The 23,277-nt window shown below is 38.4% G+C and overlaps 1 protein-coding gene across 1 annotated transcript in view; it reads left to right on the top strand.

The window, feature by feature from the left end:
* LOC128656073 (ephrin type-A receptor 3-like) overlaps positions 1-23,277 on the top strand; it is a 325,679-nt gene that overhangs the window by 34,588 nt on the left and 267,814 nt on the right. Inside the window, 2 exon segments of the mRNA XM_053709749.1 lie at positions 15,674-15,738; positions 18,329-18,989. Coding sequence (XP_053565724.1) covers positions 15,674-15,738; positions 18,329-18,989 — 726 coding nt within the window.

Here is a 23,277-nt window from a genome sequence, read left to right as displayed (position 1 = left end):
TTGGGGGGGCTTTTTTATTTTATTAGGGGAATTAGATTATGTGTAATTAGTTTAAAAAAACTTGTAATTATTTTATTATTTAATGTAATTTAGTATTTGTTTTTTTCTTACTCTAGATAATTGTATTTAATTGTATTTAGTTTAGGTAATTCATTTAATTATAGTGTAGTGTTAGGTGTAATTGTAACTTAGGTTAGGATTTATTTTACAGGTAAATTTTACTTTATTTTAACTAGGTAGTCATTAAATAGTTAATAACTATTTAATAACTATTGTACCTAGTTAAAATAAATACAAAGTTGCCTGTAAAATAAAAATAAACCCTAAGCTAGATACAAGGTAACTATTAGTTATATTGTAGCTATCTTAGGGTTTATTTTATAGGTAAGTATTTAGTTTTAAATAGGGTTTAATTTAGTTAATTGTAGTTATTTTATTTAGATTTATTTAAATTATATTTGAGTTAAGGGGTGTTAGGGTTAGGATTAGACTTAGGGGTTAATAAATTTATAGTGGTGGCGACGTTGGGGACGGCAGATTAGGGGTTAATAAGTGTAGGTAGGTGGCGGCGACATTGGGGGCAGCAGATTAGGGGTTAATAAATATAATGTAGGTGTCAGCGATGTTGGGGACAGCAGATTAGGGGTTCATAAGTATATTGTAGGTGGTGGCGGTGTCCGGAGCGGCAGTTTAGGGGTTAATAATATAATGTAGGTGTCAATGATGTCGGGGGAGGCGGATTAGGGGTTAATAAGTGTAATATTAGGGGTGTTTAGACTCGGGGTTCATGTTAGGGTGTAGACATAAATTATATTTCCCCATAGGAATCAATGGGGCTGCATTAGGAGCTGAACGCTGCTTTTTTTGCAGGTGTTAGGTTTTTTTGTTCAGCCGGCTCTCCCCCATTGATTCCTATGGGGAAATCGTGCACAAGCACATTTTGCCAGCTCACCACTACCGTAAACAGCGCTGGTTTTGAGGTGAGATGTGGAGCTAAATTTTGCTCTCCGCTCACTTTTCTGTGGCTAACGCTGGGTTTCTAAAAACCCATAATACCAGCGTTGTCTGTAGGTGAGCAGTGAGGGAAAACTGCTCGTTAGCACCGCACCCCTGTTAACGCATAACTCGTAATCTAGGTGTATGTTTTCAAGACCAGAAATAAAGTGTTAAATGAAGTCTGAATTCTATACTAGCATGTGAAATCCACAAGAGGAACAGTGCTTGTATTTTCAGAACAGTGGAATAATCATGCACACTTCTGGATTTGCAGTGATTCACACTTTGTTGAACAAATGATTTGTTCCGCAATTAGCCTCTAGCTGGGGAGCTTATTAAACAGAGAGATCTCGGGGGATTTAAGGCTTAAGGTCAAGGAGAAAGTTTAAATTGTCATCCCTGGCAGGGATAAAAAGCTACTGCAGCTTGCTGAAAATCTAAATGTATTGAAGCAAAGAGTCAATAGTATTCTGTTATTTAAGCAAACACAAGCTGTGAGGGTTTGTATCTAGCTATTACATATAACCTTTAGTGATGCTTCTGGGGTAGGATTTCATATACATGCTATACAGGAGCAGGTGGTTTTCTAATAGAAATAAAACAGATGATTATATTCACCCAATCATTGCTGTTTAGTTTTTTTTTCATATCTCAGCGTTACAACTTTATAAACAACATAGCATTTTACTCTGCTCACTGGTAGATCTAGGTGGATACTGGGAATGCACAGTAACCCCAAGCACAAAGGAAGATATAAACTGGCCAGAAAAAGAAAGGAATTTAAAGGGATATTAATCACTAAATACATTTTATGTACATTATTCTAGTAATGGGTGCTGCCATTTTGAAACCTAAGTTACACTGCTGATATATGGAGGAGAGTTGCAGCACATTTTTAAACACACCAGCACTAGAATGCAGTGAAAACTAGAATTCAATATGTCAGCACCCTTGACTAGAGGGAGTCAGAGAATCCCTCCAATGTTATGCTTATAAAATGTATTCAGTGTTTAATGTTCCATTAAATAAGAGAAGTATAAATAAGTACTTAACTCTATATATTTAGCATTTGGCAACACCAATATTTAAGCCAATCCTTTATATTGATAGTACTCATGGGCAGATGATACTTCATTTGGCTTAAAGTTCCAAACTCTGTATTCTTCATTCCAACATGAAAATGAATACAAAATACTTTACATTTTATGTTCAATCCTTGTCTCTCTCAAATAAAAAGAATTAAAAAAAAATGTAAATGCTTCTGTGCAGATATGATAATAACACATTAACCATGTGCATATTGCTGATAGAGAAATGTAAATCATAAAACGGATATGAGAGCTTTTGTAATTGACTACCACATACATGGAAATTGGCATTATATAGTGATATCACTGCACATTTACAAATTGGCCAGTTATGTGACCCATTTACTGCATTTATGCACAATAGATCAGAGTGCAGTGGGCATTGCGCATGCACAATAATGCAAAACTGTTTCTCTCCTCTGAATAGCAGGACTTCTGTGGGGCTCTTTCCCCCAACTCCAATATTGTATGCACATGGTATGGGTACAGCCAGTGCTTTCACTCTCCGCTTACCCCAGAACTGCAGATTTGTGTTGTAACTGCTGTGTCACTTTCCATCTCTTTTCTAAAAGTTGATGTGAGTATCTATCCATCTCTTCTCAGCACTACAAGCACTCCTCAGGCTACACCTGATAAATAAACTGGAATTCTACCAAGCCCGTATTTCTCCTCACACCATTTGGAACCTTTTATCAGGGAAGGAGAAGGCCCTTTTTAAAATGCAAATCTTATTTTAATGTAGTTTTGTGTATTACTGATAAGGTGGATAAACCTATAAAGGCCTTACTAGCATAACTATTGTGAAATGAGTGTCTTCACAGCTCTTTAAACTAATGGGCAATTGTCATCTGTCCATTAGAAGATTTTGTGAGATAAAATTGTTACCCACTTTAACCATTTAAGGGCCATATTAGAAGTGGAGTGCAAATTAACGTTCCCGCTTGAAGATTAATTTGTCTAGAAGTAAGTTTTTTGCGCTCATCGGGTTACACTCGTATTATGATTTGAAAGTAAACTGTTTTCGCTCTCATGCTAACTTGAAAAGCATAAAAATCCGAAGTTAGAATATTGCGTGTGCATTCACATATTCCCCCATAGAAGTCAATGGAGAGAAAGAAAAGTGGGAAAAACACCTTACACCCCATTCTCACTCAAACGATCGCATATTTTCATTTGCGCTGACCCAACATGAAAATATGAACATTTCACATTCCAATGTTCTGCACAAAGAAGAATATGTTCTATGTATTCAAAAATAAATATTTCTACATATATCTGATGATTTTTGGTAAAATATATATATTTACCTAGACAGTTAACCAGAGCTCTGAAGTCACGGTAATCATTCTATTACAAATAGTGTATTATGTGCTCTTCTGGAGTATACTGTTTAAAATGCAGCATCACTGTAGTCACTAAATGTAGACTGCAGAGGGAGCTCTTTCAATTGTACTCTGAGTCTCTGGGTCTGTGAAATGGAAGCATTTACAGGACCACTAAGTGGTTGATGCCTAAAGGACTGGACCGAAGGGAGGTTACTGAAACAATCAACCAATGAACTTTTACAGTATAGCATGGAGTCGCAGGAAGTGATGTCAATGGGTAGGGTTTTCAAGTGTCCACTATTAAACCAGACAGTCCAGTATTTCAAACTATAGCTACTCTTAACTTCCTGGGTCTGATCTGAGGTCTGATATGGGCATAAGCTTGACAATGGCTTCTTTGTCATGGTCCTGATGTAAGGTCATATAACTGACCAAGGCTGCAGCACAGGGGTCTCTGGTCTCATGTGGGGACATGGCTGAATGGAACTGCAAGGTTGTGATACCTAATCAAGTCCCCATCTGTTGATTTCCCCCAGTCACCTGCTGGTCTTCTAGTATTATAAGGTACTAATACTATAGTTTGTGTAATTGTTGTAGTAACCTCTTTGTTTAATTTTATTTAATTATATTAATTTAGTTAATTATTCAAGATATTATGAAAAGGGTGATGGCTGAAACATTCCAACTACAAATCAGGGTCAAAGCCATATTTTAAATAAAGAATATCAATTTTTTTTTTTTACAGGAATAGTAGTTGTTATATCAAACAATATTTCTGCAGAAGGGTAAATAAAGATCATTTAGTTATTTGCAACTAACAGGAACGGTATGTCTGTATACAGCTGGACCCTAGGGACTGATTACTCACTGGGTAATAAGGAAAATACGCATGTAGATAGTGACAAGCCTCAGAAGCATTTTGTAGTACAGGAACATCTATTAAAAAAAGAAAACAAAATAACTGTAATACAGTTTAATATACAATGTTTTAGATGCAAAAAAATAACAAACAAAAAACCAAAACTGCTTAATATACTTTTCTCCAACATAGGTGTGTCCGGTCCACGGCGTCATCCTTACTTGTGGGATATTCTCTTCCCCAACAGGAAATGGCAAAGAGCCCAGCAAAGCTGGTCACATGATCCCTCCTAGGCTCCGCCTTCCCCAGTCATTCTCTTTGCCGTTGTACAGGCAACATCTCCACGGAGATGGCTTAGAGTTTTTTGGTGTTTAAATGTAGTTTTTATTCTTCAATCAAGAGTTTGTTATTTTAAAATAGTGCTGGTATGTACTATTTACTCTGAAACAGAAAAGAGATGAAGATTTCTGTTTGTTAGAGGAAAATGATTTTAGCAACCGTTACTAAAATCGATGGCTGTTTCCACACAGGACTGTTGAGAGGAATTAACTTCAGTTGGGGGAAACAGTGAGCAGACTTTTGCTGCTTGAGGTATGACACATTTCTAACAAGACTATGTAATGCTGGAAGCTGTCATTTTCCCTATGGGATCCGGTAAGCCATTTTTATTACATAAGAATAAAGGGCTTCACAAGGGCTTTTAAGACTGGTAGACATTTTCTGGGCTAAAACGATTGATATATAAGCATTTTTAATACTTCATAGCTTTGAGGAATTATTTTATTCTTGGGAATTATGTAAAATAACCGGCAGGCACTGTATTGGACACCTTTTTCTCTAGGGGCTTTCCCTAATCATAGGCAGAGCCTCATTTTCGCGCCTCTATTGCGCAGTTGTTTTTGGCAAGCATGACATGCAGATGCATGTGTGAGGAGCTCAGATACATAGAAAAAGTGTTCTGAAGGCGTCATTTGGTATCGTATTCCCCTTTGGGCTTGGTTGGGTCTCAGCAAAGCAGATACCAGGGACTGTATAGGGGTTAAATATAAGAACGGCTCCGGTTCCGTTATTTTAAGAGTTAAAGCTTTCAAATTTGGTGTGCAATACTTTTAAGGCTTTAAGACACTGTGGTGAAATTTTGGTGAATTTTGAACAATTCCTTCATACTTTTTCACATTTACAGTAATAAAGTGTGTTCAGTTTAAAATTTAAAGTGACAGTAACGGTTTTATTTTAAAACGTTTTTTGTACTTTGTTATCAAGTTTATGCCTGTTTAACATGTCTGAACTATCAGATAGACTGTGTTCTGTATGTGGGGAAGCCAAGGTTCCTTCTCATTTAAATAGATGTGATTTATGTGACACAAAATTTAGAGAAAATGATGCCCAAGATGATTCCTCAAGTGAGGGGAGTAAGCATGGTACTGCATCATCCCCTCCTTCGTCTACGCCAGTCTTGCCCACACAGGAGGCCCCTAGTACATCTAGTTCGCCAATACTCCTTACTATGCAACAATTAACGGCTGTAATGGATAATTCTATCAAAAACATTTTAGCCAAAATGCCCACTTATCAGCGAAAGCGCGACTGCTCTGTTTTAGAAAATAAGAGCATGAGGACGCTGATGATATTGGTTCTGAAGTGCCCCTACACCAGTCTGAGGGGGCCAGGGAGGTTTTGTCTGAGGGAGAAATTTCAGATTCAGGGAAAATTTCTCAACAAGCTGAACCTGATGTGATTACATTCAAATTTAAATTGGAACATCTCCGCGCTCTGCTTAAGGAGGTGTTATCTACTCTGGATGATTGTGAGAATTTGGTCATTCCAGAGAAATTATGTAAGATGGACAAGTTCCTAGAGGTCCCGGGGCCCCCCGAAGCTTTTCCTATACCCAAGCGGGTGGCGGACATTGTAAACAAAGAATGGGAAAGGCCCGGCATACCTTTCGTCCCTCCCCCTATATTTAAGAAATTGTTTCCTATGGTCGACCCCAGAAAGGACTTATGGCAGACAGTCCCCAAGGTCGAGGGGGCGGTTTCTACTCTAAACAAACGCACCACTATACCCATAGAAGATAGTTGTGCTTTCAAAGATCCTATGGATAAAAAATTAGAGGGTTTGCTTAAAAAGATGTTTGTTCAGCAAGGTTACCTTCTACAACCAATTTCATGCATTGTTCCTGTCACTACAGCAGCGTGTTTCTGGTTCGATGAACTAGAAAAGGCGCTCAATAAAGATTCTTCTTATGAGGAGATTTTGGACAGAATTCATGCTCTCAAATTGGCTAACTCTTTCACCTTAGACGCCACTTTGCAATTGGCTAGATTAGCGGCGAAAAATTCTGGGTTTGCTATTGTGGCGCGCAGAGCGCTTTGGCTAAAATCTTGGTCAGCGGATGCGTCTTCCAAGAACAAATTGCTTAACATTCCTTTCAAGGGGAAAACGCTGTTTGGCCCTGACTTGAAAGAGATTATTTCTGATATCACTGGGGGCAAGGGCCACGCCCTTCCTCAGGATAGGTCTTTCAAGGCTAAAAATAAACCAAATTTTCGTCCCTTTCGCAGAAACGGACCAGCCCCAAGTGCTACATCCTCTAAGCAAGAGGGTAATACTTCTCAAGCAAAGCCAGCCTGGAGGCCAATGCAAGGCTGGAACAAAGGTAAGCAGGCCAAGAAACCTGCCACTGCTACCAAGACAGCATGAGATGTTGGCCCCCGATCCAGGACCGGATCTGGTGGGGGGCAGACTCTCTCTCTTCGCTCAGGCTTGGGCAAGAGATGTTCTGGATCCTTGGGCGCTGGAAATAGTCTCCCAAGGTTATCTTCTGGAATTCAAGGGGCTTCCCCCAAGGGGGAGGTTCCACAGGTCTCAATTGTCTTCAGACCACATAAAAAAACAGGCATTCTTACATTGTGTAGAAGACCTGTTAAAAATGGGAGTGATTCATCCTGTTCCATTAGGAGAACAAGGGATGGGGTTCTACTCCAATCTGTTCATAGTTCCCAAAAAAGAGGGAACATTCAGACCAATCTTAGATCTCAAGATCCTAAACAAGTTTCTCAAGGTTCCATCGTTCAAAATGGAAACCATTCGAACAATTCTTCCTTCCATCCAGGAAGGTCAATTCATGACCACGGTGGATTTAAAGGATGCGTATCTACATATTCCTATCCACAAGGAACATCATCGGTTCCTAAGGTTCGCCTTTCTGGACAAGCATTACCAGTTTGTGGCACTTCCGTTCGGATTAGCCACTGCTCCAAGAATTTTCACAAAGGTACTGGGGTCCCTTCTAGCGGTGCTAAGACCAAGGGGCATTGCAGTAGTACCTTACTTGGACGACATTCTGATTCAAGCGTCGTCCCTTCCACAAGCAAAGGCTCACACGGACATTGTCCTGGCCTTTCTCAGATCTCACGGGTGGAAAGTGAACGTAGAAAAAAGTTCTCTATCTCCGTCAACAAGAGTTCCCTTCTTGGGAACAATAATAGACTCCTTAGAAATGAGGATTTTTCTGACAGAGGCCAGAAAATCAAAACTTCTAAACTCTTGTCAAGTACTTCATTCTGTTCCTCTTCCTTCCATAGTACAGTGCATGGAAGTAATAGGTTTGATGGTCGCGGCAATGGACATAGTTCCTTTTGCACGAATTCATCTGAGACCATTACAACTGTGCATGCTCAGTCAGTGGAATGGGGATTATACAGACTTGTCTCCGACGATACAAGTAGATCAGAGGACCAGAGATTCACTCCGTTGGTGGCTGTCCCTGGACAACCTGTCACAGGGGATGAGCTTCCGCAGACCAGAGTGGGTCATTGTCACGACCGACGCCAGTCTGGTGGGCTGGGGCGCGGTCTGGGGACTCCTGAAAGCTCAGGGTCTTTGGTCTCGGGAAGAATCTCTTCTCCCGATAAATATTCTGGAACTGAGAGCGATATTCAATGCTCTCAAGGCTTGGCCTCAGCTAGCAAAGGCCAAATTCATACGGTTTCAATCGGACAACATGACGACTGTTGCGTACATCAACCATCAGGGGGGAACAAGGAGTTCCCTGGCGATGGAAGAAGTGACCAAAATCATTCAATGGGCAGAGACTCACTCCTGCCACTTGTCTGCAATCCACATCCCAGGAGTGGAAAATTGGGAAGCGGATTTTCTGAGTCGTCAGACATTTCATCCGGGGGAGTGGGAACTCCATCCGGAAATCTTTGCCCAAATTACTCAGTTGTGGGGCATTCCAGACATGGATCTGATGGCCTCTCGTCAGAACTTCAAGGTTCCTTGCTACGGGTCCAGATCCAGGGATCCCAAGGCGACTCTAGTAGATGCACTAGTAGCACCTTGGACCTTCAAACTAGCTTATGTATTCCCACCGTTTCCTCTCATCCCCAGGCTGGTTGCCAGGATCAATCAGGAGAGGGCATCGGTGATCTTGATAGCTCCTGCGTGGCCACGCAGGACTTGGTATGCAGACCTGGTGAATATGTCATCGGCTCCACCATGGAAGCTACCTTTGAGACGGGACCTTCTTGTTCAAGGTCCGTTCGAACATCCGAATCTGGTCTCACTCCAACTGACTGCTTTTTTTATCAAAGCGAGGGTTCTCAGATTCTGTCATTGATACTCTTGTTCAGGCCAGAAAGCCTGTAACTAGAAAAATCTACCATAAAATATGGAAAAAATATATCTGTTGGTGTGAATCTAAAGGATTCCCTTGGGACAAGATAAAAATTCCTAAGATTCTATCCTTTCTTCAAGAAGGTTTGGAGAAAGGATTATCTGCAAGTTCTTTGAAGGGACAGATTTCTGCTTTGTCTGTGTTACTTCACAAAAAGCTGGCAGCTGTGCCAGATGTTCAAGCCTTTGTTCAGGCTCTGGTTAGAATCAAGCCTGTTTACAAACCTTTGACTCCTCCTTGGAGTCTCAATTTAGTTCTTTCAGTTCTTCAGGGGGTTCCGTTTGAACCCTTACATTCCGTTGATATTAAGTTATTATCTTGGAAAGTTTTGTTTTTGGTTGCAATTTCTTCTGCTAGAAGAGTTTCAGAGTTATCTGCTCTGCAGTGTTCTCCTCCTTATCTGGTGTTCCATGCAGATAAGGTGGTTTTGCGTACTAAACCTGGTTTTCTTCCGAAAGTTGTTTCTAACAAAAACATTAACCAGGAGATAGTCGTGCCTTCTTTGTGTCCGAATCCAGTTTCAAAGAAGGAACGTTTGTTGCACAATTTGGATGTAGTTCGTGCTCTAAAATTCTATTTAGATGCTACAAAGGATTTTAGACAAACATCTTCCTTGTTTGTTGTTTATTCTGGTAAAAGGAGAGGTCAAAAAGCAACTTCTACCTCTCTCTCTTTTTGGCTTAAAAGCATCATCAGATTGGCTTACGAGACTGCCGGACGGCAGCCTCCTGAAAGAATCACAGCTCATTCCACTAGGGCCGTGGCTTCCACATGGGCCTTCAAGAACGAGGCTTCTGTTGATCAGATATGTAAGGCAGCGACTTGGTCTTCACTGCACACTTTTACTAAATTTTACAAATTTGATACTTTTGCTTCTTCTGAGGCTATTTTTGGGAGAAAGGTTTTGCAAGCCGTGGTGCCTTCCATCTAGGTGACCTGATTTGCTCCCTCCCTTCATCCGTGTCCTAAAGCTTTGGTATTGGTTTGGTTCCCACAAGTAAGGATGACGCCGTGGACCGGACACACCTATGTTGGAGAAAACAGAATTTATGTTTACCTGATAAATTACTTTCTCCAACGGTGTGTCCGGTCCACGGCCCGCCCTGGTTTTTTAATCAGGTCTGATAATTTATTTTCTTTAACTACAGTCACCACGGTATCATATGATTTCTCCTATGCAAATATTCCTCCTTTACGTCGGTCGAATGACTGGGGAAGGCGGAGCCTAGGAGGGATCATGTGACCAGCTTTGCTGGGCTCTTTGCCATTTCCTGTTGGGGAAGAGAATATCCCACAAGTAAGGATGACGCCGTGGACCGGACACACCGTTGGAGAAAGTAATTTATCAGGTAAACATAAATTCTGTTTTTCTCGCTTAGCATATACTTTAGGTCACACACCCACAACATCACATAGTTTAAACTTTAAAAGCATAGGAGGGGTAGTGTTAAATGTAGACAGATTCCTCTATTTCTGTTTTTAGATATGAGTTAAAAAAATAAAATAAAATACCCTTCTTTGTGTGATTTTTTTTTTACTTATCTGACATCTGCAACTTTCTGCTGCCCCACTTAACCTGTGACCAGAAGATTACATGTTCCAGAATCCAAATGTTATTATCAGACATTGAAAACAGGAGGGGGTGCTACTAGTATCTAACTGGCTAATCAATTCTCTAAAAACGACATAACTGTGTTGTAGCAATTAGCGCTTATAAAATTAACCAGAGATCAAATGGCCCCAGAATACAGTCTAGCATATTTCAATAAAAAATACAAACCTAGATTACAAGTTTTGCGTTTGTGTTTTAACGCTGAAAAAATGGTAATTTCAGCGTTAAAACCGCACCGCAGCCGTTACAAGCCTTGTCGGTATAGCTGTACTGCAAGTCTTTTAGCCTGTAACGCATTGTCAGTCCTGCACTCGTAAAAATTACGTTTTTTCATGGGATTCCCATAGTGCTGCCATTACGAGTTTTGCGGTGAGGCTAAAAAGCTTGCATTATACCCTATACCGATAAGATCCGTTCCGCAATCTAAAAGCAGTAGTTATGACTTTTACGCTACAAAACTGTTACATAAAACTCATAACTAAAGTGTTAAAAAGTGCACTAAACACCCATAAACTACCTATTAACCCCTAAACCGAGGCCCTACCGCATCCCAAACACTATAATAAATGTATTAACCCCTAATCTGCTGCTCCTGACATCGCTGCCACTAATAAAAAATATTAACCACTATTCTCCCATACTGCTATACTAAAGTTATTAACCCTTAAACCACCGCCCTCCCGCATCGCAAACACTATTTAAATATTATTAACCCTTAATCTGCGGTCCACCCCCACCATACTAAAGTTATTAACCCATAATTCAGCCGCTACTATAATAATCCTATTAACCCCTAAACCGAAAGCCCCACACAAGAAATATGCTAAATAAACCTATTAACCCCTAAACCGAAAGCCCCCCACATGGCAATAAACTAATTTAAACTAGTAACCCCTAAACCTAACGCCCCCCCTAACTTTATATTAAAATTACATATTTCCTATCTTAAGTTAAATTAAAACTTACCTGTCAAATTAAAAAAAACTAAGTTTTAACTAACAATTAAACTAATATAACTATTAAACTAACTACCAATTAAATAAACTATATTACACATTAAAAAAATCCTAACACTACTCAAACTGTCTAATTACAAAAAAATAAAAAATAGTAAATTGCAAAAAATAACAAACGAAATGATCAAAAATAAAAAAAAATTACACCTAATCTAATAGCCCTATCAAAATAACCCCCCCCCCCAAAAAAAATAAAAAACCCTAGCCTACAATAAATTACCAATAGCCCTTAAAAGGGCCTTGTATAGGGCATTGCCCTAAATCAAAAAGCTCTTTTACCTGAAAAAAAATACAAAGACCCCCCAACAGTAAAGCCCACCACCCAACCAACCCCCTAAAATAAAAAAACTAACTCTAACAAAAACCTAAGCTACCCATTGCCCTGAAAAGGGCATTTGTATGGGCATTGCCCTTAAAAGGGCATTTAGCTTGTTTACGAATAGCCCAAACCCTAAACTAAAAAAAAAACCACCCAAAAGCCCTTAAAAAAAAACTATCATTAACCCCCGAAGATCCACTTACAGTTTTTGAAGTCCCGCTTGAACGATCTTCATCCAGGCGGCGAAGTCCTCATCCAGGCGGCGAAGTCCTCATCCAGGCTGCGAGATGTCTTCATCCAGACGGCCTCTTCTATCTTCATCCCAGTGCCACAGAGCGGGTCCATCCTGAAGACATCCGGCGTGGAGCATCCTCTTCATATGGTCACCGCCGTATACTGACTCTTCAATGCAAGGTACGTGATTCAAAATGGCGTCCCTTGCATTCCTATTGGCTGATTTGATTTTGGAAATGTTGAAATTGTTCAAATCAGCCAATAGGATTAGAGCTACTGAAATTCTATTGGCTATTGCCCATACAAATGCCCTTTTCAGAGCAATGGGTAGCTTAAATTATAAATATGGGTAGCTGTTCAAATCAGCCAATAGGATGAGACCTACTGAAATTCTATTGGCTGATTTGTACAGCAAATATAATTTCAGAAGCTCTCATACTATTGGCTGTTTTGAACAGCCAATATGATTTCAGTAGCTCTCATCCTATTGGCTGATTTGAATTTCCAAAATCAAATCAGCCAATAGGAATGCAAGGGACACCATCTTGAATCGCGTACCTTGCAAAACCCCAAACGTACGTTTCAGCCTATTGTGGGCCTTGTTAGTGAGGTTCAGCCATATCCGTCTTTGCACACTGAGCAACGGGTCCACGTCTGGATTCCCGTATCACACTTAGGGAGACTTCCCTAAGTGTCATAATTTGCATAAATAAAAAGAGAGAAGCGCTCAACCTGAAAATGAACATTAGCATAATAACTTGTTCTATGGCTAGTTACCACCAAAGAAGCAGCCTTTTTTTGCTCAACATGTGCCTTTCACAGAGTAGAACTTTCCTGAAGCATATCAGTCTGATCCTGACTTCACAGTACAGTCCCGAAATACCAGGCAATCCCTCTCTGAACGAGAGAAACAGCAAAACCCCAGACGTACGTTTTAGCCTATTGTGGGCCTTGTCAGTGAGGTGCAGCCATATCCCTCCTCTAGGCACACTGAGCAACGGGTCCACGTCTGGATTCCCGCATCACACTTAGGGAGACTTCCCTAAGTGTCATAATTTGCATAAATAAAAAGAGAGAAGCGCTCAAACTGGAAACGAACATTAGCATAATAGCTTGTTCTATGGCTAGTTACCACCCAAGAAGCAGCCTCTTTATATGCATATATACATATATATTTATATGTTAATATGTGTATATATACATACACAGTATATTTATATGTTAATATGTGTATATACAAATATATATTTATATGTTAATATGCGTATATACATATATTAACACATACGTTTATATGTATATAAACATATAAATATATATTTAAAATTGCTGCCCTACTTTCCTCCTTCGCTGCACCTATGGAAGCTCTCTTGAGCACAATGCTTCCCAGCAATGCAAACGCAAGATGGCGGTCGCATTGCTTTGAACTTGTAATACCAGCACACATTAGTGTGCACTTGTATTACAAAGTGGAGCACTAATATCGCTTTCTTGAAAGCAATATTTAGCTCTCCACTTGTAATCTGGCCCATAGTTGGTTATATATCTTTATATTACATAATATAATAAATGTATCTAGAAATGGCCATTTTCTCCACCTTTGCCTCTGTGTAGTGTATGGGATACCTATTAAATTGGAGGTTACAGGTGTGGCATGGGCTACCTTGTAACAACTGAAATTAGCATTTAATCCCTTTTTATTAATGTACTTTTCCATTCTATACCTAATGTGTTAGTGATACAGAATTTGTATGTATTTTATAAATTAAGGATAATGATAGTAATAATATTAGAAAACATGTGGCTACAGTACATTACAACCAATCAGAATAAGGATGTATGGATCCCACCCTCTAGGGACTTATTTTATCAAGCTTTTCACCTCGCGATGACTGCAGTTTCTCTCAAGAGTACCTGCAGTCACGATTTATCAAGCAGCGGTCATCAGATGGCATCAAAACAAAGCACCCATTGGAGCCTATGGAAGCGCTCTCATGAGCGCGATGCTTCCTAGCAATGCAATGCAAACGCAAGCTCGTGTTCGCATTGCGCTAAACTTGTAATACCAGCACACATTAGCGTGCACTATTACTCAGTGGAGCGCTAATATCGCTTGCACATAAGCAATATTTAGAGCTCCACTTGTAATCTAGCCCTTTACATGTAGGTTTATTTTGCATGTACTCTATTTACTTGATGACATGTTTTCTAAATCAGTGGGTAATTAAAACAGCTTGTTATAATAATTGTTTTAAGGAGTTAATAAAGATAATTTTTTCCCTTCCAAACAAAATGAAAATAACAATATTTTACTTCCTATTTGTTTTCTGTGGTAAACTTCCTATTCCTGATCAATGCCCATATAAACTGTGCAGAAAATAGTTGGTGTCTCATAGAATGTAGTTATTTCACTATAAAGGGACACTGAACCCAAATATTTTCTTTCGTGATTCAGATAGAGCATGCAATTTTAAGCAACTTTCTAATTTACTCCTATTATCAATTTGTCCTCGTTCTCTTGCTTTATTTCTTTGAAAAACAAGGCAACTAAGCTATTTTTGTGGTTCAGAACCATGAAAAGCACTTGTTTATTGGTGGGTGAATGTATCCACCAATCAGCAAGTACAACACAGGTTGTTCACCAAAAATGGGACGGCATCTAAACTTACATTCTTGCATTTAAAATAAAGATACCAAGATAATGAAGACAATTTGATTATAAGAGTAAATTAAAAAATGTATTAATATTGCATGCTCTATCTGAATCACAAAAGACAAATTTTGAGTTCAGTGTCCCTTTAAAAATTCTATTTGTGATCTATTTGTACCAATTCCTTCATTTGTTTTTAAACCAATACTAGAAAAATAATTAAAGGGTCAGTCTACCATAGAATTGTTATTGTTTTAAAAGATAGATAATCCCTTTATTACTCATTCCCCAGTTTTGCATAACCAACACAGTTATATTAATACACTTTTTACCTCTGTGATTACCTTGTATCTAGGAACCTTCTTCCAGCCCCCTGATCACATGACTGTGACTGTTTATTATCTATTGTCTTAAATTTAGCATTGTTTTCTGCAAGATCTTAAATAACCCCTTGTGCCTGAACACAGTGTTATCTATATAGCCCACGTGTACTTTCTGTCTCTTTGTGTTGAAAAGAGATTTAAAAAGCATGTGATAAGAGGCAGCCCTCAAAGGCTTAGAAATTAGCATATGAGCCTACCTAGGTTTAGTTTAAACTAAGAATACCAAGAGAAAAAAGCAAATTTGATGATAAAAGTAAAATGGAAAGTCGATTAAAATTAAAAGTCATATCTGAATAATGAAAGTTTAATTTATACTTGACTGTCCCTTTAACTGCTATTTAAATTATTTGTCATAACAATTCATAAAAGAAGGCTGAGAATTCTCTGAGATAAAATAATAGTAGAGATGAGATATTTCAAGTAATTCTACAAATACTGTCTATTACTTAGCTCATATTTTGAATGATTTGCTGCAAGACCACTAACGTTACTCTTTTTTTTCTTCTCTAGTAACTCTGCTTGATTCTATGTCTGCACTTGGAGACCTAGGATGGGTTGCATATCCACCAGAAGGGGTTAGTACAAATGAAAATAATATTTTTTTAACTAAATATTTCACTTGCATTTTTTATTTTTATTTGGTTAACTGGTCAGTTTTAGTATATATTTAAAAATGCAAACTAGTTTTTATGCATTTTTTTATGTAAACATAGTATATATCAGTTGTTAAACACTTTGAGATGGTAATATAAAGTGATAAATCATATATACATATATATATATATATAATCAATCAGTCCAAAGATGAGCACTCACTGGATTTGAACACAACAAATCAGTTTATTCGGTGGTTAACCACCGAATAAACTGATTTGTTGTGTTCAAACCCAGTGAGTGCTCATCTTTGGACTGATTGAATATTTTGTTAAGCACCCTGGTCCGAGTTTGGGTTGGCTAGTGAGAGTGCACTTATCTGGAGTCTGTCTCTCTCTCTCTCTCTCTCTCTCTCTATATATATATATATATATATATATATATATATATACTGTATATATATATATATATATATAAACCCTCTACATTATACTTTTGTTTTTTTATTTTGTCCCCCTTTCATGTAAATCAATTATGACATTCATAGGAATGGAAGTGCAGAACATTGTTATATTCCACACAGCCATTGGCTGCACACCCTAGTGACCTATTTATACCTGTCCTTAATTGGCCACAGCAGAGAAAGTAACTTAAGTTACAACATGGCAGCTCCCAGTGTTTTATAGACACTAAAACTTAACATTTATTTTGTTACTATTTAAGCTTAAAAAAAAAGTACATCTACATGTTATTCTCAAACTAATCTTTTATTTGAATGTGTCATTCTATTAAGCATTCATTTAGTATTTAATGTCCCATTAAAGGGATAGGAAAGTTAAAATTAAACTTGCATAATTCAGATAGAGCATGTCATTTAAGACACTTTTAAATGCACTAGTGTTTTCAAATATGCTACATTCTATATCCACCAGAAGGGGTTAGTACAAATGAAAATAATATTTTTTTAACTAAATATTTCACTTGCATTTTTTATTTTTATTTGGTTAACTGGTCAGTTTTAGTATATATTTAAAAATGCAAACTAGTTTTTATGCATTTTTTTATGTAAACATAGTATATATCAGTTGTTAAACACTTTGAGATGGTAATATAAAGTGATAAATCATATATATATATATATATATATATATATATATATAATCAATCAGTCCAAAGATGAGCACTCACTGGGTTTGAACACAACAAATCAGTTTATTTAGTGGTTAACCACTAAATAAACTGATTTGTTGTGTTCAAACCCAGTGAGTGCTCATCTTTGGACTGATTGAACATTTTGTTAAGCACCCTGGTCCGAGTTTGGGTTGGCTAGTGAGAGTGCACTTATCTGGAGTCTGTCTCTCTCTCTCTCTCTCTCTCTCTCTCTCTCTCTCTCTCTATATATATATATATATATATATATATATATATACTGTATATATATATATATATATATATATATATATATATATATATATATATAAACCCTCTACATTATACTTTTGTTTTTTTATTTTGTCCCCCTTTCATGTAAATCAATTATGACATTCATAGGAATGGAAGTGCAGAACATTGTTATATTCCACACAGCCATTGGCTGCTCACCCTAGTGACCTATTTATACCTGTCCTTAATTGGCCACAGCAGAGAAAGTAACTTAAGTTACAACATGGCAGCTCCCAGTGTTTTATAGACACTAAAACTTAATATTTATTCTGTTACTATTTAAGCATAAAAAAAAAGTACATCTACATGTTATTCTCAAACTAATCTTTTATTTGAATGTGTCATTATATTAAGCATTCATTTAGTATTTAATGTCCCATTAAAGGGATAGAAAAGTTAAAATTAAACTTGCATGATTCAGATAGAGCATGTAATTTAAGACACTTTTAAATGCACTAGTGTTTTCAAATATGCTACATTCTCTTGATGAAAAAGAATACACATATATCCTATATTAGTGGGAGCTAGCTGCTGATTGGTGCCTGCACACATTTGTCTCTTGTGATTGGCTAACTAGATATGTTCATCTAGCTGCCAGTAGTGCAATGCTTCTCCTTCAGCAAAGGATGACAAGGTAATAAAGAAAAGTTGATGATAAAAGTAAACTGGAAAGTTGTTTAAAAATGTATATTCTGGTTTCCTGTCCCTTTAAGCACTGCAATATTTAAATTGAATGCATAGAACACCTTGGTTTTGAGGTGTAGGAAATGTATATCAATGAGTACCATAAAATACAGTTGCATTTATCTAGCTGCTCATTACTACTAATACCTTAGGAACCATAACCTTTCATACGCAGGTTCTGCAGAAGAGACATTTAAATGGTGGATAACATATAAACATTGTTCTCTTTAGAATGGTATCATCCTTTGTAATCCCAAGAAGCAAATGAAGCATCATATGCTAATTATAGTAGTAGATCATTTTGGTATGAAATGTTAATATACTATAATATACTGTATTTCTATAGTGGTGACCATAACTTGACAAATATGCAGTATATGTGTTCTACCTGTTCTCTCAGGCTTTCTTTTATATTCTAATGCTATCATTATATGTAAAATACAGTGGGAAGAAATCAGTGTAATGGATGAAAGAAACACGCCAATGAGGACTTATCAAGTTTGCAATGTTTTGGAGGTCAACCAAAATAATTGGCTAAGAACTAGCTGGATTCCAAGAAGTGGAGCTCAACGTATCTACATTGAGATCAAATTTACCCTAAGGGATTGCAATAGTCTTCCTGGAGTGTCAGGTACCTGTAAGGAAACCTTCAACATGTACTACTATGAGTCCAACAACAGCAACCTGTGGTTTATCAAGGAGAGCCACTATATAAAGATTGACACAATTGCAGCAGATGAAAGCTTCACTCAGGTGGATGTTGGGGACAGAGTGATGAAGCTGAACACAGAAGTGAGAGATGTCAGTAATTTATACAAGAATGGCTTCTACTTGGCTTTCCAAGATGTTGGGGCATGCATTGCGTTGGTCTCAGTTAGGGTCTTCTACAAAAAATGTCCTATAACTACCCGAAACTTGGCATTGTTCCCGGATACTGTTACTGGAGGAGACTCAGCACTGGTGGAAGTAAAAGGATCCTGTGTAAATAACTCGGTGGAGTATGATGCACCTAAGATGTACTGCAGTGCAGATGGAGGGTGGTTAGTTCCTATTGGCCGTTGTGTCTGCAAACCAGGTTATGAAGAAAAACGGGACGTGTGTCAACGTAAGTAGATTGTTTAACACAGTTTTTTAGCCTTAAGCTTATAGTTATTTCTTATTAGAATTGGAAAAATCCATTTAAACCATACTTATTCCATGCTTTTTTTAAAATAAAGTTTAATTAATAATTGTGAGTTCTTTCGGAAAATGTATCATATTACGTGTTTTTACATACTGCTTTAGTATGTTGATATCTTAGGTGAAGAGTTTGCAATTTCTTGAGTTTTCCTAGGTGACTACAGAGGGTTTAATCAATAAAAAAAAAATTGCTCTCAATCAGCTAATTTTTCTGAGATGAACTCAGTCAAATCTCATAAAAGTAAACTATGCAGAGTGACATTTTCAAATTAGCATTGTAATTAATTTTAATATCATTTTAATGGAATAGGCAAATCACAATTACTTTCCTATTAACTACTCCCATTAATTTTAATATTAATTTTACTTGTAATAAATGTTATTCTGACATGTGATATAACCTTTTCAAACATATTGATGTAGATTTTAGCTGTTCAGAAGCAACATTGTTTTTACAACATTGTTATTGCGGTGTTAAAAGGGGCATTTTCATTTTTTTTAAATGAAATAGAGACAGTTGGAAAAAAAGTTTAGATTATGTTGATATGATTATGATTTTTGATATTGTGAGGCTACATTTAGAATTGTTTTATTATGATACTAGATTTTTAAATTTGATACTATGATATAAAAAGAAATTGTGATGGTGTGATATTCCAAATATACATTTTGATGTTGTGGAAATTTCATAATGTGATGACTATTGATATTGAACAAGTTTCATGTTGAGTAGAGGATTTAGATTTTTTGATGTTGAATAAAGAAATTTGATATCGCCATCTGAGATCTTCTTGTACTATGCTCATGACATCACATTTACCTTAACTGAAAAAAATTAAATCCTATGTAATAGTAATGGCAATAACAGAATTGTTTATTAGATATATACATGACATCATGAGTGACATTACTAACAAGATGATATGTATGACATCACATCTCATATCAGAGTAAAATATTTTGAACTATGTTGTCAGTCATTTCATTCACCATTAATTTGCTTTAGCATGAAGCATTTTGGTGCAGTATTGTTGCTAGTTTTAAAGGTACTGGATGAAATATAATGTTTCCTTTTGTTTCTGAATGGATGAAATAGAATGTTTGCTATTAGAATAGCATTGTCAATATGCAGATTTCACATATATATTATATTTAAATTTATAACATTAATAACATAGTATTTAGAAACAAAATAATTGCTTTCAATCTATGTCTATCAGGCTGTGTTAGGTACTGGTTAGTTATCAGATGGAGAGGTGAAGGAAAGGTAGCGATAGTAGGGTAGGTCAGTGCTGTGGGGAATTGTGTATATCCAGATTAGTTTGAGTGGTTTTAGTTCAGGATAATGATGTTTATTTCAGGAATAGTATTTTATTGGAAAGAAGAGTTTCTTTTTAGTTTTTGGTTGCCAGGTGTAAAGTGAGGAATTAATTCAGTGATACGTCTTAGGAAGTATCAATGTATGGTAATAAAAATGTTTCAGTGCAGATTCAGCAGTTTGTTTTTCATTTTGATGGTGCTGCCTTACATGTATTATGTGATCAGAGTAATTTATGAATGCAATATTTATGTTATTTATATAAAATTCACTTAGACAAAAAAAAAAACCATCCCAACAACAATACTGCATGTGTATTTGATCAAAAAAATAATTACATTCCGTGTATGAACTCTTTAGAAAACCCCTCAGTTTGAAGATATATTGGTGTAATTTATGGAACTATTAAACCACTTTCCTGGCTATGCAGACCATCTGTCAGCTGCATGCCTTCATCAGACCTCATATCAAACCCCTGACCCTACAGACCATCTGTCAGCTGCATGCCTTCATCAGACCTCATATCAAACCCCTGACCCTACAGACCATCTGTCAGCTTCATACCTTCATCAGACCTCATATCAGACCCCTGGCCCTGCAGAACATCTGTAAGATGCATACATACATCAGCCCTCATATCAGACCTCTGGCCCTGCAGATCATCTGTCAGCTTCATGCCTTCATCAGACCTCATATCAGACCTCTGGCCCTGCAGATCATCTGTCAGCTTCATACCTTCATCAGACCTCATATCAGACCCCTGGCCCTGCAGAACATCTGTAAGATGCATACATACATCAGCCCTCATATCAGACCTCTGGCCCTGCAGATCATCTGTCAGCTTCATGCCTTCATCAGACCTCATATCAGACCTCTGGCCCTGCATACCATCTGTCAGCTGCATACATACATCAGCGCTCATATCAAACCCCTGGCCCTGTAGACCATCTGTCAGCTGCATGCCTTCATCAGACCTCATATCAGACCCCTGGCCCTGCAGACCATCTGGCAGCTGCATACTTACATCAGACCTCATATCAGACCCCTGGCCCCGCAGAACATCTGTCAGCTTCATTGCTTTATTGGACCTCATATCAGACCCCTGGCCCTGCAGACCATCTGTCAGCTTCATGCCTTCATCAGACCTCATATCAAACCCCCTAGCCCTGCAGACCATCTGTCTGCTCCATGGCTTCATTGGACCTCATATCAGACCCCTGGCCCTACAGACCATCTGGCAGCTGCATACTTACATCAGACCTCATATCAGACCCCTGGCCTTGCAGACTATCTATCGGCTGCATGCCTTCATCAGACCTCATATCAGACCCCTGGCCCTGCAGACCATCTGTCAGCTTCATGCCTTCATCAGACATCATATCAAACCCCCTAGCCCTGCAGACCATCTGTCTGCTCCATGGCTTCATTGGACCTCATATCAGACCCCTGGCCCTACAGACCATCTGGCAGCTGCATACTTACATCAGACCTCATATCAGACCCCTGGCCCCGCAAACTACTTATCAGCTGCATGCCTTCATCAGACCTCAGATCAGACCCCTGGCCCTACAGATCATCTGGCAGCTGCATACTTACATCAGACCTCATATCAGACCCCTGTTATTGCAGACTATCTGTCAGCTGAATGCCTACATCAGACCAAATATCAGACCCCTGACCCTGCAGACCCTATGCCAGTTTCATGCCTTCATCAGACTTCTTATCAGAACCCTGGCTCCACAGACCCATTGTCAGCTGCATGCCTTCTTCAGACCTCATATCAGACCCCTGGCCCTGCAGACCATCTGTCAGCTTCATGGCTTCATCGGACCACAGATCAGACCCCTGGCCCTACAGACCATCTGGCAGCTGCATACTTACATCAGACCTCATATCAGACCCATGGCCTTGCAGACCATCTGTCAGCTGCATGCCTACATCAGACCTCAGATCAGACCCCTGGCCCTTCAGACCATCTCTCAGCTGTATGCCTACATCAGACCTCAGATCAGACCCCTGGCCCTATAGTCCATCTGTCAGCTGAATGCCTATATCAGCCCTCAGATCAGACCCCTGGCCCACAGACCATCTGTCAGTTGCATGCCTACATCAGATTTTAGATCAGACCTCTGGTCCTGCAAACCCTTTTGTCATCTGCATGACTTCATCAGACCTCAGATCAGTCCCCTGCGCCTGCAGACCCACTGTCAGCTACATACATACATTAAACCTCAGATCAGATCCCTGGCCCTACAGACTATCTGTCAGCTTCATGCCTACATCAGACCTCAGATCAGACCCCTGGTCTTGCAGACCCTATTTCAGTTTCATGCCTTCATTAGACCTCAGATCAGACCCCTGGCTCTGCAGACCCTCTGTCAGTTTCATACCTTCTTCAGACCTCATATCAGACCCCTGGCCCTGCAGACCCACTCTCAGCTTTATGCCTACATCAGACCTCAGATCAGACCCCTGGCCCTGGAACACTTATAGGCAGAAAAGTGACAAGTGACATTGTAATGGACACCACAAAAAAGTGTGGAGCCAAGAAACATGTCACCTCCTTTACTGCCCCATCATTCATACATATCAGAAAATATGAAAAAATAAAAACATGTTTATGGTATGTACATGAATACAAATTTGTAATGAAAAATGGATACTCATTTTGTTTTCACAAAATGAATATCTGAAAGACGGCACAAATAATATTTAAAGAAAATGAAAAAATACTGATTAAATTTGTCAGTATTTATTTGTTTTCTTTAAAATAAGTGGTTAAATACTTATCTCTAGCGCGCTGGAGAACTGTGCTAACCCTGATCCTTCTTCTCATAGCCCCAATCCACGCTAATAGAAGGCTTAGTGCGCTGATTACAGAGCATGCCCTAATGGA

Source organism: Bombina bombina, chromosome 4 (assembly GCF_027579735.1).
Source record: "Bombina bombina isolate aBomBom1 chromosome 4, aBomBom1.pri, whole genome shotgun sequence".
NCBI lineage: Eukaryota > Metazoa > Chordata > Amphibia > Anura > Bombinatoridae > Bombina > Bombina bombina.
The sequence above is the reverse complement of the archived record's forward strand: the minus strand, read 5'-3'. Positions and strand labels throughout refer to the sequence as shown.